General features: G+C 36.6%; 1 protein-coding gene across 1 annotated transcript in view; it reads left to right on the forward strand.

Annotated features, from left to right (window-relative positions):
• Positions 1-15,648, forward strand: part of VWA8 (von Willebrand factor A domain containing 8) — a gene marked incomplete at both ends in the record, with an annotated part of 114,822 nt that overhangs the window by 83,738 nt on the left and 15,436 nt on the right. The window contains one exon of the mRNA XM_079535851.1: positions 3,051-3,127. Coding sequence (XP_079391977.1) covers positions 3,051-3,127 — 77 coding nt within the window. The remainder of the gene's footprint in view (positions 1-3,050; positions 3,128-15,648) is intronic.

A 15,648-nucleotide genomic window follows, 5' to 3' on the forward strand; every position in this document is an offset into this window, starting at 1 on the left:
TTCCTTCATAGTTGACTGCACACGGTGTGGGTGGCTGATACAGCTTGCTCCTTGGCACTGCATATCGTTTGAAAAGAAAGGAGGGTAATTTTGTTGCCATTACGATCATGCCAGTAACTTATTTCAGAAGTTTTTTCCTAAAATGAGTTAGCCTTTTCCAACTCTTCATATTTACCTGAAGGATAAAGACCACCAGATGTATTTTTCCCATGAGGTTCCAATGAGTTTGAAATAAACCTGGTTTCCTTGGCCTTGTGCTAACGAGTAGTATTTAAGGAAAGAACTCACCCGAGCTCTTCTTTTCTGCAGTTTTTAGTGGTGTAAAACAGCCCTCTAAATATCTTCGGTCTCTTCTTTACTCTCTAACATGTCATGGGGTAAAGGAGACAAAGAGAAGTGGGAACATGTCATGAAGTAAGAATGTGGAGGAAGAGAATCGAGGAGCTTTCACTTGAACTTTGCTCTAGCTGCTGTTGCCAACCAAGGATTTTCTGTGGTACACCACAACCTCTAAGAAGGCACATCATGTACTCTCTGAAGAAGTTCAGTCTAGAAATTGGGCAATGTTAATGTGTTTATAATAGCTAAAATGTGGTGGGAATGCCTTTTGAATACTGCATGCACCTTTCAAAAATGTATTATGTTCTAGAATCAAGGTATCCTTAAAATGAAATGAAAGCAGGTGTGTATGGAATCTGGTGAGAGGCCCAAACACGAACAAGGAAAGGGTGCGGTGTGGTGATGGCACAACTCCCACTGACTTCACTGTGCTGCTTGGCTAAGAGTGCTCTCTGCCTTCCTCCATGGTAGTCCCCACCAGGCTTGTGTCTTCTGAACATCCATTCAGAAGTGAGCTGCATTCCTGTTAATAACCTTGGTGACAACAGCATGGATAGAACTGTGCAAAACCAGCTATGCGTGTTCTCTTCCTGTGGGAAAGGGAGGGAAGTTAGCTGTCATTTTGTAGGTGTGAAAATATTATTTTCAAGTATTATTTGAAGAATCCACAGACCATACATTAATGTGCATGGAAGTTCTTTTTTTTTAAATTATGGTAACCATTTTGTTTAGTTGTGAGTATGCCTTACATTGATTCGATATATTGATCTATTTCTTCATCTTTGTACTTGCAGTAGCTGTCTAGAGTCTCCATCTGCAGAGATAAAGACGTGCAAACCACTAGGAGTAGGTACAGAAAACTATGCAGGCGTCTGCCCAGTTTTCTTTAGCTCTCTTCATAAAAGAAAAAGCATCTGCTTTCAGTATGGGTATGTGATCTTGACGTTAGAGGAATACCCACTTATTCACCTATTTATGACTTTAACTATCTGACTGCAAAAATAGGAGAATAAAACTGTCCATGTGCACTACTAGAGGATTCTTAGCCTGTTTCTGGTTACTTTTGATGCTTCTGATGTAGTTCCTAAAGTTGTGTGTTTCCACATCTCTGAGTTTCTAGAAGAACTGACATCACGATATCATCCCGTTTTTCAAAGCGGTGGAGAACTGTATTTCAGGTGACAATTTTCAGCAATATCTAGTGACAAGTATTGTGTTGTAGTTTCTTATTACAGCTATGCATGAAGCTGTAGATTCTTCTGAAGGACCAGATGGAGGAAGATTCATGAGAAGGCGTGAGCAGATCACTGATTTGACTTAGCTTTCCTATGTTCCAGTTGAGTCTACAGTAGGGTAGTTCTATTTCTGTCAATTCTGCTGTATTTTTTTTCCTCTGCTCTTGTGCTGAGAACTTTCCTTTCGTGGTTTCAACTTCTACACATATGTGTGTGATTCTCTATTCTCATAAATGCAGCCATATGAGCCTGTGGTTGTTTTTTGAGAAGCTTCAGTGTTGCAATTCTGCAACTGTCAGTTGCCATCTTCGAGATAGAATTTAGTCGTAAATGTCATAACTCACAGTTATGAATGCTCCTATTCTGTTTCAGTGCCAAGTGAAACAGATTAGCTGGTCTCAAGTTGGTTTAATCTAATCTCTTTAATCTGTCCGTGGGTTATATTTATCTGCTTTAGTTTACAGTGGCATGGACTAATGATGCATTCACGAAGTCAGTGTGAATCTCGGTAGAGGGACGGAATCTTCTCAAACTGTTCTTGGCAGGTTTACAACTGAACTTTTCTTTCTGCTCATTCGTCTTGTTCCTTTTTTTCCCTTGGCAGGGATTTCCCTTTCCACTTTCTTACAGGAGGAATAAGATTTTTTTAACTGAAGCTCATTAGTGCAGTTTGGTACATGTCAAGGAACATATGACCTGAATTCCCTCAGGATGAGACTGACTTGGAATGTGTTCCAGCAGCACACCTTATACCTTCAGCATACTTCCTTCCATGCAAACAAGCCAGGCCTGGGATGAAGTGCCAGCTCCTGAAACACTCGTACAGAGGACGAAGTGGTGTTAGCTACATCTGATTCACTCCATAAGCTCACTGTCACTGTTCTGCACACCTTGCTAATGTAGAGCTTCTGTAGTATAGCAGTGTTGTAGATCAATTAATTTCCAACCCAATTCTGATTCTCTGGGCCTTTTTTTCTAATGCCCAGTGGAAGGTGATTAGCAAATATTAACAAAGGTGACGTCTAAGAGATAAATGCAGTGTGTTTCCTATGGCCAACAAAAATTACCTTTTCATCCTTAGTGCAAGCTAACTTCATGGTATTCAGAGGTTTGTAATACCTTTGTGAAATGTGGGGCTTGTAAACAAAGGGAGATAGTTAAAGTGATTCACAGGCATGGGTGATATATCTCTAGGGAATCAATCTTTTTTCTGATTACTCCTAGTAAAACAGATAATGGTTTTGCAAATACATACATATGTAAAACAATATTGAATTGTAGTCAGAGCTCTTTTATGTGAATTGAAATTGTATTTGCTTATAAAGAAATTTGGAGAGTATCTGAACAGTTTCAGAAAGTTACTTTTTTTTTTTAAACTTTTAAATGTGTCATAAAAACTCTTAAATGAAATTTTATCACTCTTAGTTGTGTCTTCATGTTATAATAATGTCTTTGTGTTACATTTATTTGCTGCAGGGTGTTGGGAAGAACAAGATTGTTGACAGATTCCTTCACCTTTTAAACAGGCCCAGAGAGTACTTACAGCTGCACAGGTAAGAACTTGTTACATTTTCATACTTTGCAATCTGATTTCACACGTTTTAAAACTCGCATTTCTGAAGTTTGATTTGCTCTGATTGTTTGAATAAATACTCTGTTACTTTGGGTGGCGCACAGACCACAGAAATGTGTCCCTTTTGTAGGCATAAGCAGTAAGGTTGATGAGAGGGTCCAGGAATCTAGTGGAATCGCTTTGCTTAGCATAACAGGAAGTAAAGCTTGGAGTCTACTGATGTCAAACTAAGAAAGTCCTACTACATTATCATTTCTGGAGAGATTTCCCTAAGCATGAGGTACTGTGTGAGGGAAGAATTTCAAAGGCTCTTACTGGAATGTATCATTCATAAGATAAGAAATACTCTTAAGTATTTGTTTTTTTCTTTGTCATTCCTACTAAGCACATGTATTTGTCATCTATAAGCATGTTTGGATTAGGAAATGATATTTTTTTCTGCAAGCTAAGAAAAGATTTTCAGTACAACAAACCAGTTGAGAACAATTCAAAAGCTGAAATAAACAACAAATTATGATTGTGTACTGATTTAATACCAATTTATCTGCCTGCTCTTTGTGGCATGTGGATCAGTAAATTGAAACAAAGACTGAATAGGTATGGAAGAATTATTTTCAGTTGAATTGCATTGTATTTCTGCTTCATTCCTACTCTTTACCTTTCTCTCTTGAACTTCCTAGCTTTATTACTCTTTCTATAACCAGTGTTCTTTAAATAATGCTAATAAAAATGATCATCTTTGGTAGTTAGCCCTTTAACAGCATGGTCTCTTTAGCATTTTCTCTCTCTTCTCCTCTAGCTTTTTGACTTCAAATATCTTATCCTTGTGTTCCTGATGCTAGGATAACTCTACCTCATCACTTTTCTACTGCTGTTTGCTTACATACTTTTTCTCCTAAAGTCCCATCATTGCTTTTCTAAATACTACTTTTGTGACCTGCTACTCTGAGCTTTGCATTAACTTTCACGTCATCATCTCTGCCTGAAATAGACACCCCCTCCTTTTCACACATAATCACTTTTTGCACATCTCATTTGGATTAACAAAGTACTGAAGTATTCCTATCACTCTGTGTATGTGACCTTTGAAAATTTGTAGTGAGGTGTGGTCAAGAAGAACAGTATAAATTAATATTGAGATAACTCAGGGGAGTGCTGTATAAAAAAAGATGTTTGGGATAACGATGGACCCATAGAATGTATCAGGTACAACATTCTAGATTATATATCTCCAGAAAAATAAGGTGCCTTTGCTATAGACTCTTATAAGGTTGCTTATTGTTTTACAGTGTTTAAGAGATAGATAGAAATAACAAATGATGAACCTGAGCAGTTCTAGAAGAGCAATTCCAGAGTATAGAGAAACCAGAAATTTCTACTTCCTGGGTGGCATTCTGATACCTTGTGAGGATCTTAGTCTATATGGTACCTTGGTAAACTTTATAAAACCTTTAAAAAAAGATTATGATATTGTTAGTGCACACTTTTGGATTACAAAACAAAATAGGAAAAAGTTTGCCCTCAGAACATTTTACTATTACAATTTTAGACATTTTGTAGGGGAAATACAGTTAGTAGCTTACTTACAGCATTATAGGAAATATGCTACATTGTACACTTCATCTGGATGTTTCTGTAGATTTTGTAGGTAGCTACAAAATCACAGAATCACACAGAATCACCCAGGTTGGAAGGGACCTCAAGGATCATGTAGCTCCAACCCCCCTTCCTAGCAGGGCCACCAAACATACACATTTAGATCAGGTTGCCCAGGACCCCGTCCAACCTGGCCTTGAACACGTCCAAGGACGGGGCATCCACAACCTCCCTGGGCAACCCGTTCCAGGGCCTAACCACTCTCCTTGTAAAGAAAATCAGTACCATTAACTGTGCTAGCAGGAAATTATTTCTAAATTTAATACTTTAAATGGTGCTCATATACCTGAGTTATAACTCTAGAGCAATTGAATGTTGTAAGCATGCATTTTAGTTGACAGCATTTCAAGGGAAAGAAGAATATTATTGTTTTTCTTTTCAAGGAAAAAATGCAATACATTAAATGAAAATTGAAGGGAATTCAGTACCTGGTGAAGATGGGAATTCTTGACCCTTTCAGAAATGTATCTGACATTGCTCATCATTAGTTCTTGGAATTTAGGTTGAAGACTCTCTTTAGATTGCTGTAACAATTCTTTCTAGAAATGAGCATGCAGCTGTCAGCTGCATATCCTGAGGCTCTGAGTTTCCAGTGAAGTATCAAATCTGTAGGAAGATGGCTGATGACATCACCAGTTCTCAAACATGCCCATGTCAAGTGTCACTTTCTATAATTAGCTATAAAACATGTACTTACAATAATTCTAAAATGGCATTGCTGTCTCAGCTGAACAGTATGCCTTGCAATTGAATAGCATCTTTATGTTCTGGAGTAGGTAGATATAAATCCTTAGGTAAGAAATAGCCTTGCTGATGACTCTAACGAAGATGTCGCTGGAGGAGAAATTGTCGGAGTGGAGAAAACTATAAGAGCTTTAAAATTAATGTAATGAGGGTCTTTAATAACATGTATCATTACATAGTAAATAAAGAAGCAAATAAATAACAGGCAAAAGTAAGTGAAGGTGATCCTGGATGAAATTTCCTGATATCTAAGCAATTTGTTAACGTTATTGCCATTTTTCAAAACTGAATTTTAATTAAGTTTAAGTACCAAACTCATGAAGACATTCCAGAAATATTTACATTCAATGGCTTGTGATGTAAATAAGGGATAAACATACAGTCATGTAACGTACACTCTGTGTTATGCAGTATAATCACTGTAGGTGTCATTTATAAAAGACTCCATTTATAAAAGATCTCACCCCTTGCACCTTTTGCCAGTAGAAATAAAATAACTAGATATCCTTTTCAAATATGTTTTGATTTTGACTGTTTTGGGAAGGGGTGTTTTTTGGTTTCATTTAGTTTGTATTTTCTTTTTTTTTTCTCTTTTTTTTTAAAAAAAAACCGGTTTCTAGATAGTGTAGTGCAGCATCCAAATACACGCTGTTGCACTTGGGTCAGGGTAGTCCCAGGTGTGATTACAAACTGAGAAAGGAACTCCTTGACAGCAGCGAAGGACTTGGGGGCCTTGGTGGACAAAAAGTTTGACATGAGCCAGCAGTGTGCACTTGCAGCCTGGAAAACTAACTTTATCCTGAGCTACGTCAACAGAGGGGTGGCCAGCAGAAAAAGGAAGGGGATTGTCCCCCTCTACTCAGACCTTGTGAGGCTCCTTCTGGGTTGCTGTGTCCAGGCCTGGGACCCCCAGTACAGAAAGGATGTAGAGATAGTGGAGTGAGTCCAGAAGAGATCCACAAAGATGATGAAAGGGCTGGAGCACCTCTCCTGTGAAGAGAGAGCTGGGCTTGTTTAGCCTGGAGAAGAGAAGGCTTCAGGGAGACCTCATTGTGATGTTCCAGTACTTAAAGGAAGCTTACAAACAGGAGGGAGACCAACTTTCTGCATGGGCGGACAGTGATGGGACAAGAGGGAATGGCTGTATAATTTAAAGGGGGGGGAAATGAGGTTAGATGTTAGGAAGAAATTTACCTAAAGGGTGGGGAGGCATGGGAGCAGGTTGCCCAAAGAAGCCGTGGGGGCACCATCCCTGCTGGCATTCAAGACCAGGTTGGATAGGACCCTGAGCAGCCTGAGCTGGTGGGTGGCAGCCCTGCCCACAGCAGAGGGTTGCAACTGGATGGTCTTAAAGGACCATTCCAACCCAATCAATTCTATATAAGTTCTGATCTAAAACTTCACATATTCCAAAAGATTCACTTGGGAAGTGTGCTTCTTTTGGGCAATGAGCTGATAGAAGGGGTAATTTTAATACCTCAAAATTAGTGTCTTGTACTGGAAGATGGTGAGAGGAGATAGTAGACAGAAAAGAGAGTGTTTTTCCTTAAACATCTTTTCTAACATCTGTATTTACTTGCTTTACCACTGATTCATATGTAAGTCTGACCTTAAGAATTAGATTGTTTATGGAGATTATAAACCTTTCTCTTAGACTTGCTTACCTCATTGAGAGATTTTCTTTTCTTGAGTATAATTTACATATATTTATATACATCTATGTGTGTGTATATATATACACACATGTTTAGAGAGTAATATATATACATATATATTCAGTCACACATGCATATGTGTGTATATATATATATATATATATATATATATATATATATAAGTACACCACCCTGTTGATAAACATTCTTTGGAACCACCCTGATAGCAGGTTGGCCTGTTAGTAACTGAGCACTTCTGTTTCCAAGCAATTTTTGGAAAAAAAAGCCAACCTGAAAACCAAGACACTAGACTTTACTTAACTTTAAGTTTTATAAATAATTTTGGGACCAAGAAACTAAACATAAAATAACTGAAATAAAGCTGTGATTAAAATTTAATAAGGAAAGAAATTAAGAAAAATGTTTGCTTATAAATTATTCAGAAAGTTGACTGCCCTTGCTTACATACTTCCTAATATAAGAAGTTGATCAGGACACAAAAAAGAATAACTGCAAAAAGGCAGATCTCTTTTATCATATATGACTGGGGTTATAGGACTCCATCTGAAACTGACAGTTTGGGTTAGGGTCTGCATAGCCTCTGTCTAGGGTTGCACTTACAAAGCATCTTGCTTCTTTTCCATGCTGAATTTCACCTACTGAGATTTCCCAATTGATCCCTTTCTTTTAAGAATAACTTCTGGGAGATAAACCCTCAAATTTTGTTTATTTGTGAGGGATGACTGCGGCCACGATACTGGCTACACATTATGAAACATACAACCGCATTATCTTGCCTATTGTTAATCTTTAAGATCTTTCTGCTTTTGCCTTCATGATGCTGCTGGGAAGGTGAAAATCTGAGGCAGCTGCGGGCCGAGCAGAGATCTGTTTAGAAATTTGATGCAATATTGGATGACTTTATTACAAACTTTTATGTCCTCCAAATAAACGTAACAGAGTATTGAATACTTGCTTTATTCCTAAATGTGTGAAACCTGGAAAAGCTCATAATTTTATGGACCTTGCCATTATTACTTTTGTAGTCTCTTGTGTGAGTCACATGGAAAGGAATCACCTGTGGTTCTTCAGAAGAATGTGAAACCAAACTTTGTACAAATTGTGGATCTGTAAAACAGGTTTCACTGGATCAGGAAAAAAGTTTTTCATTAGAACTGATAACATCTTCTTTTAAAGTTTCTTGAAAGAAGATTCCACAGAAGGAAAATACAAAGCAAATAAAAAAAAAACAACAAAAACAACAGTAAAGCCTTAGAAAAGACTTAGGCAAGAATATGTGCCCCATTCAGGTTATAAAATCTTTTTTATCACTAATGAAAGAGTAGTACATAAAATATAAACTCACACCTCTCCTATGTAAAAGCCTCAGAACAAAAGTGCTGTAGACTTAAAACTGTTGGCTCCTTTGATGAAGAAAAAAAATCAATTTTACCCCTCTCACCATCAAATTAGTAACTAATTGCATGTAAAGAATGGTTTTGCCAGATTGACGATATCCTTTATCTGCCATTTAAACAATTATGCATCCGTTTGGAATTCAGTCTTACCATCAGGCTGTTTTTTTAAGTTAAAATGACAATGATTTCTTGGAGTTCCTATTTTTGTGTGGACTGGTATTATATAAACACAGTATTTTCCCTTTTGTTTCCCACGCAGACTTGATTTATGGCTCAGAGTTTTTTGTTTGATTGTGTTTGGATTGTGAAGAGACTGCAAAAATAAAAAAAAAGGTTTTCAAAAGGTGAGGTTCTGCCTAGGAAGGGAAAAAATTCAGTGACCTACAGTTCATATTGGTTTCTTTTAGAATAAATAATGGATTAGTTTTACATGCTGAAGACATTTGAATACATCAATTTTCTGGAGTCATATAATTTTATCTGTTCTTAGTATTCATTAAGTAATCTCCTAGTCTTAAACATAATGATTTTAAAAAGGGAAAATATTGGCAAATAAATAATTCTCTAGGTATATTGCACCTGAAATTTCATTTTAGACAGCTAAATAGAACTGGAGAAATTCTGTGGAGATTATGTAGTGTCAACTCTAAGATTTGATGCTGTACGACTTCTGAAAGCTGCCATCTCTGTTCTGTTGGTGTTGGATTGGTTTTATATTATGTAGCCAAAAGGAGCAGCTGGCAGTAGGAGCCTTACGAAATTATCTGACATCTTGTGTTGTGCTTCAAACTGCTCTACTAGCAAACAAACAAAAGCCTATTTCTCTGTGTAGTACCTTGAAGAAAATTTAAATGTGGAAAGAAGGCCTGTGTTCCAAGCAGCACAGTGGATTTGGTTCAGGACAACGTAATTGACATTATTATGTGTCAGTACTTCTTTGTAAAGTTTGGTATGCATTGCATTTGTTGATGTTCTGAGATTCTCAAAAGCCTTGAGCGCATAGTCCTTGGCAAACTGCTCTAGGTGACCCTGCTTGAGCGACATGTGTTGGATTAGCTGACCTCCAGAGGCCCCTTCCAACTTCAAGCACTCTGATTCTGTTATGTACCAACAACTTTTGCAAGCCAGGAGATAGAGGACACCAGTGAGTTCTTATTTTCGGTTAAATCAAAATTGTTCAGTAGGAAAAAAATTAAAGTAAAAAATTAATTTATCTTCATAAAATTGGATGATCCGGCAGTGATGTTCCATGCAGGGAGTCCATTAAAAAAGTCCTTGGCTTTTGTGCAAATATGTCTGTGCGAAAGAACTGTTAAAAGCTGAGGAAATTAAGAAGCAATTTCAAATCGTTTTTGGAACAAGAAAAATAGGAATATTTTTTGTAATGTCATTAAGTTTGATAACTTGTAGAACATTTGTTTATTGTTATGATATGAGTGTAAATAACAAGCAGAAATTTCTCTGAGATGTTTCTTGGCTTCATGCTGCTTCCACATTGATCAGCCATGGGAAACACAGTTGCAGCTCACCATCTCCATCTCTGCAGTGTGTGCCACAGGCAGTCCTCTACTCAATTAAATCTTTCAGAATAGAAAACTATCAGTCCTTTCCATTGCTATGGGAAATTGGTTGATCTCAGCTAGTGGGAGAGCTGGATTCCCTCTGAGCTACTACACACAGGTGGCAGCTGATGTCATAGTAAGTAAAACTTGTCAACCTCTACTCTGACATCTTGTGTTTGTAGAATTGCAGTCATTTAATTGGGTAAGAATGTTGTGGTCGTTTACAAAAACAGAAGCTTTTGATGAGCATCCTGCAGTGCAATCTACATCAATAATTTATTGATGGATTATGATGGTTTTTCTGCTTCTCGGTGCTTCAGTGAGTCTACAGGAGATGTGAACCAAGTAGTTCAAGCATTCTCTTTCTGTGTATCAAGAAAACATTCATCTTAAACCTTTTTTTTTGTCCAAAAAGAGAATAGAAATCTTTATAATGTCGTGTAACAAAAAGGAGGAGAGTGTTTTGGTGCAGAAGAGTTGTTCTTGTAATGTCTGAAAAGTTGAAGCTGCTTGATATGATTTGATGCCTTTTTGTGATACAAGAGAATTTATGATGTTCCCTTCTTTAGCTTTGATAAAAAAGAAAAAAGCTTTTATAAAACGTAGTGCTTGCTTTGCAGTTCATGTCCTTAAGTTAGCCATACTATGCATAGTTCTCTGTGTTCAGAAAGTTTTTTTGTCTCCTTTCTTATCATTAATATAGGCCTCGTCTAAAGCATTTTGACTTTCTTTTTGATTGTTGTCTTAGAATACTAATTCCTATAAAAATTCAATTTGTTACCTGATAATCTTGCTGCTATTTTAGATGATCATGCACTACCTTGTTCTGGTTATCTCCATGTTACATTTTATTTCAAAGAATTTCCATATGATGTTGCATCTTCCTGTCAAAGTCACTGTGTTTGTTCATGTGACTGATGATGAAAGTGTGGTACAAGGTTCATTTTAAGTATCTGCTACATCCTGGCTTTTTCTAATTCCGTAATAAATTACAGTGATCTTTTCTTCCAAAAATTACCTGAGTTTACATACATTATCCTTTTCAAAATAAAGGTAATTTTGCTGTGATCTTTAACAATCAAATTAATTGAGAAGTTTGGGGTAGGAAAATGAGCATATAGCGTCCCTACAAGCAATACTTACTACAAACTGTGCATTAGTCTTTTGATGTTAATTTTCTTTCTCTCTTTTCCAGCACATGTAATCAGTATAAAATCTAATTACCTGTTTCCCCTTCTGAGATCATTTAAATCTACCCTTTGAGCTTTATTGACTTTGGATTTTTAAATTGTAATTAGAAAAAGTTGTTGCAAAAAGGAATTACTTATTTCACTCGAGATGTTGCTACTCAAGCTATAGATACCTAATACTGTAGAGCTATAGCGCACTTGGTCCCAGAATTACCTTTGAAAGAAGATAGGACTGTGTAAGACAATTTAAATGACGGTGTAGCTCTGCAGGTCTGTTTTTCAAATTGAATAACCACAGAGAAGTTATGTCTGTAGACAAATTGCTCTTAAGCTTCAGTGGTTTGTTAGAGGAATCCATTGAGCTCAGTGAAAATGCGTGTGTGTGTGTCTTATATGCACACAAAAAGGCTGGCTAATTTGCTCTGCTTGACTTCAAGTCCTGAATTTTTACAATGTGTATGTCTAGAATATTTTCTTCTCATTTTAACAAAGTAAACTTACAGTGCATCCTTTATTTTTCATACAGCCTTAGTTTGAAAATAAGTAATAAGGACATATTGCTGTTGAGGAAGTTTATGCTGTGAGGCATTCAGTGTGCTAGCTAGTATCCAGTACATTTTTAATGAAAGCTTGCAGAAGTTCACATAAGCTAGTGGTCTCTTCTTTCCAGTGTTAGCTTTTTATAAACTGTCTGACCAGCTCTGCTATTGTCACATTTCAGGTATTAGAGAGCTACATCATTTATCTTTTTGTAGGAATTCAATTCAGCTTCAATATCCTGCTGGGTGGCTGCTGTGGAGAAATAACTTAGGTTAGAAAACCAAGTTGTTTCATTTTCATCTAAAGCTAAAGTAGTAGTTTCTAGCTGTTTACTCAGTGAAATGTATTCTTATATGCAATCAGGGGAGCTGTAGGATTTCTTCATTTGTGGATTTTGCAATTTGAGCGAATTTCTCATGTTAGAACACATTATGTGCAAGTGTTGCATCTTGTTTTAAAAGATGGATTTTGTAACTTGATTTAAGCATATAACCTGAATCAAACATGTAATTGCCTTTGGCCTTTGTTCTGCCACCCACAGTTATACTGAGTAATAAGCACCTTTATATTCCAAATAATTATTTGGATTTTAAACAAGCATCTGTCTTGCTGAGTAGTTACAATGCTCTTAGCAGAAGAAATGTAGAGATATAATTATCCATACACGTAGGGAAAGTCAAAAAGGCTTTACACTGTCATTTTAAGAGAGAAATAAGAAAGCTGTTTGACTTTTTAGGCATTTCAGAATTTCCTGAGCATAGTGGTTGTGTCATGCAATGATACCGTGTATAATAGGTTGGCTAGAGAAGTTTATTTGTAAATGTCAGAGTCGCGCAGATTGCCTGCTTTTCATCAGGATAGTCCATGAGTGGATTAACTTAGCAATTAACAACTTCACATGGCTCTTGGCTTAATTATTTTTCAAATACTCTTGAAATTAGGTCACACCAGCTGGATATATTCTGATTGGAATGTAATCAAGAAGTTACATGTACATCTGTTTATGTAGATAATTAGATAGATGTATACAGCTCCCAGATGTGAAGAACAATTATTATAGCGTACGTTCTGGGTGTTTGATTTTTCCTTTCAACCACTGTGAAGTTTAACTTGGGGAATAAGACAAAGGCCAATCTGGTTTATCAATGTTTGTTACTATGAACCCTAAAAATGCAAGGTTACTTATAAGATATTCTCTTACTCTGTCAGCCTCGGTAAACACACAAAAAGCCAGGGCAGCTTTTTTCAGGCTTGCCACAATGTAGTAATTACAGTGAAAGCTGAGGTTTGTAATGTTAAGCGAGGTCCTGATGCTGAGTCCTGTATTTGAGCAGAAGCCTCCCTGGGGACTCATGTTGTACAGTAAAGCAGCACAGTGCATTTGGCTTTTCTTAAGTTAGATGACAACATGTTGGTTATAGAGTGGATCAAACCCTGTTTTGGCATTCACACCTTGATGTTTTGGGAAGGACAAATGTCAGCACATGCAGTGAACTTTTGCAGATTTGTTGTATGGACAGCATTAACATTTTTAATGAATAATTCCGTGCGTTGAAGTAATTTTTCTAAAGAAACATATTTCAGCCATCTATTCCTTAAGATAAACTAACATGAATTTTAAATAGAAAAACATTGTTCTTGTTGCTGCCTAACTTTTTCTTTTGTCTAGTTTCAACTCCTCTTTCTCACCAGTGGATATTCAAAATGTCTGGACATTTAATTGCTTTCCACCTTTCCACCTCTCCCATCCTGCCCTATGTCAAGGTCTATTGATAGAACTGTTTATGCAAAAGAAATGCAGAACTCATTGAATTTGTGTAGAGGAGAATTTTATTTTAAATGGCAAAGTAGGTATGGTTTGCAGTTCCTCTCCTCTCTTTGGAGTTATTTTTCAACTGTTGTTTAAGAAGATTTGGATAAATATTGTAACTTGACAGGGACAGAATGGAGTCTTTTCTACTCTGATTGAGGTATTTGAATTATAAGCCTTGTTAGCAGTAAGAAATTGTGTATAACCTGGGTGGACAGTAGTTTTGATTCACTTTCGTAGTGAAGACTTGTAAATATATGTAATAACATATATATGTTATTAATTTAAATGAAAATCATTTTTAAAATATGCTGTCATCCGTAGTCACTGCCATCTGGCTGGCCTCTGTTCAAATCAGGAGTTTGCTTTTCCTTCAGGCATGAGCACCACAATAGCAAACACAAGTATATTGCAGGAAGAGCATCCCTCTGTAGCTTGCATTGCTTTGTGAGGATGGGTCAAGGTCCAGCAGGATTGTCACTTACCTCACATCTGCTGTACCCTTGTTTTCTGTGGTCAATAGAAATTCTCCTGACGCATTTCGTAGCTCTCCCCTGGAGAGAAGGTATTGTTGTCAAAGGAATAGTAGCTGTCAAAGACTGGTATGTATTGAGTAAATTTATAGATCTCAGAAAAAGCTGCCTTTGGGCTATAGAATGCACCAGTAACAAAGAGTAAATAAGAGACAGAGATGTGAGCCAACAACAACAAAAAAATAAACATCAAAAGAAGTCCCAAAAGTGCTGCTATGAGTGGATTGGTACTGTCAGAAGAGTTGCTGAGTTTAGGTACCAGGTATTTTTACTTTTTGTTTTTTCAGTGTAGAGTTTCTGAGAAGAGTTTCCATGATAATAACATGTTCTTATGAAAGACATTTGTGAGCTTTTTGTAGCTTTTCTTTTATATTCAGGGGAAACTAAATTAATTCATTTGAACAGGATTGACAGTATGTCAGACAGCTTTTCTCATCCACTTGTGTATTCCCACAGTTTTGCCTCTGTGTGTCAGAACTATTTTCGTCTTGGGTGCCAGGTGTGATGAAATTATGAGGGTTTTGTATTCTTGTCTTTGTTAGAGCCTAGTTAATACTTAGATGCTAATATTAATAGGTAAACATGAAATAGTTTTTAGATCTCTGCTGTGGGAATGAAATTCTGCGCTCAAATGTTTTGAGTGCCAGACATAATTTACACTTCAGAAAATCTGCATGACACATTGTTCAGAAATATTTCAGATGTAACATGTATTTATTATTGTCTTCCAGTGTCTTTACATTTATAAAAATCATTACAAAGCAGAAATTCAAGAAAAAAAGCCTAAGACAAAAATTATTTGTAGTTGTTTTTTACTCTGTTTAGTTAGTTTCTGGAAAACAGAAAATAATGTCATCTAATTGAATAGCTTGCAATTCTGAAAGGAGTACTTATCTGTGGTACCCATAACAACATCATTCTTATGTACTGAATGTAACATCCAAAGCACATTCTTGAATTGTGCTCTCTTACATCACCAAACCAACAGAATTAATGTTTGACTGTATACTTAGCTTATAGAATACACTGAAAACCTCCTAGAATATTTCCTTAAAGAATTAGGCCTGAATAACAAGAAAGCAGAAGAAAAGTGATAAGATAAATAAATAGATAAATAACCACAGGAAAAAAATAGTTGGAAATTGGATTTAGGATGTTGAGATGTCAATTGTTCCTTGATGTTGATTCCTTCTACAGTTTTTATTGATTGATGCAGCTTTCATACCAGCCCTTAAGTAAACACGTGAACTCTTTTAGCATTCCCACCAGAGTTATCATTATTTCGTCTTCTCTAAAGACTGAGATCGTCCAAATGAATATGCAATCTGGTAGTAATCACAAGTTAGTGTTCTGTATCTGGGAGCTGTGAGTTACCTGTGCAGAGCCAGAGCAT

This window comes from Tetrao urogallus, assembly GCF_951394365.1.
Source record: "Tetrao urogallus genome assembly, chromosome: 1".
In the NCBI taxonomy this organism is placed as follows: Eukaryota; Metazoa; Chordata; class Aves; order Galliformes; family Phasianidae; genus Tetrao; species Tetrao urogallus.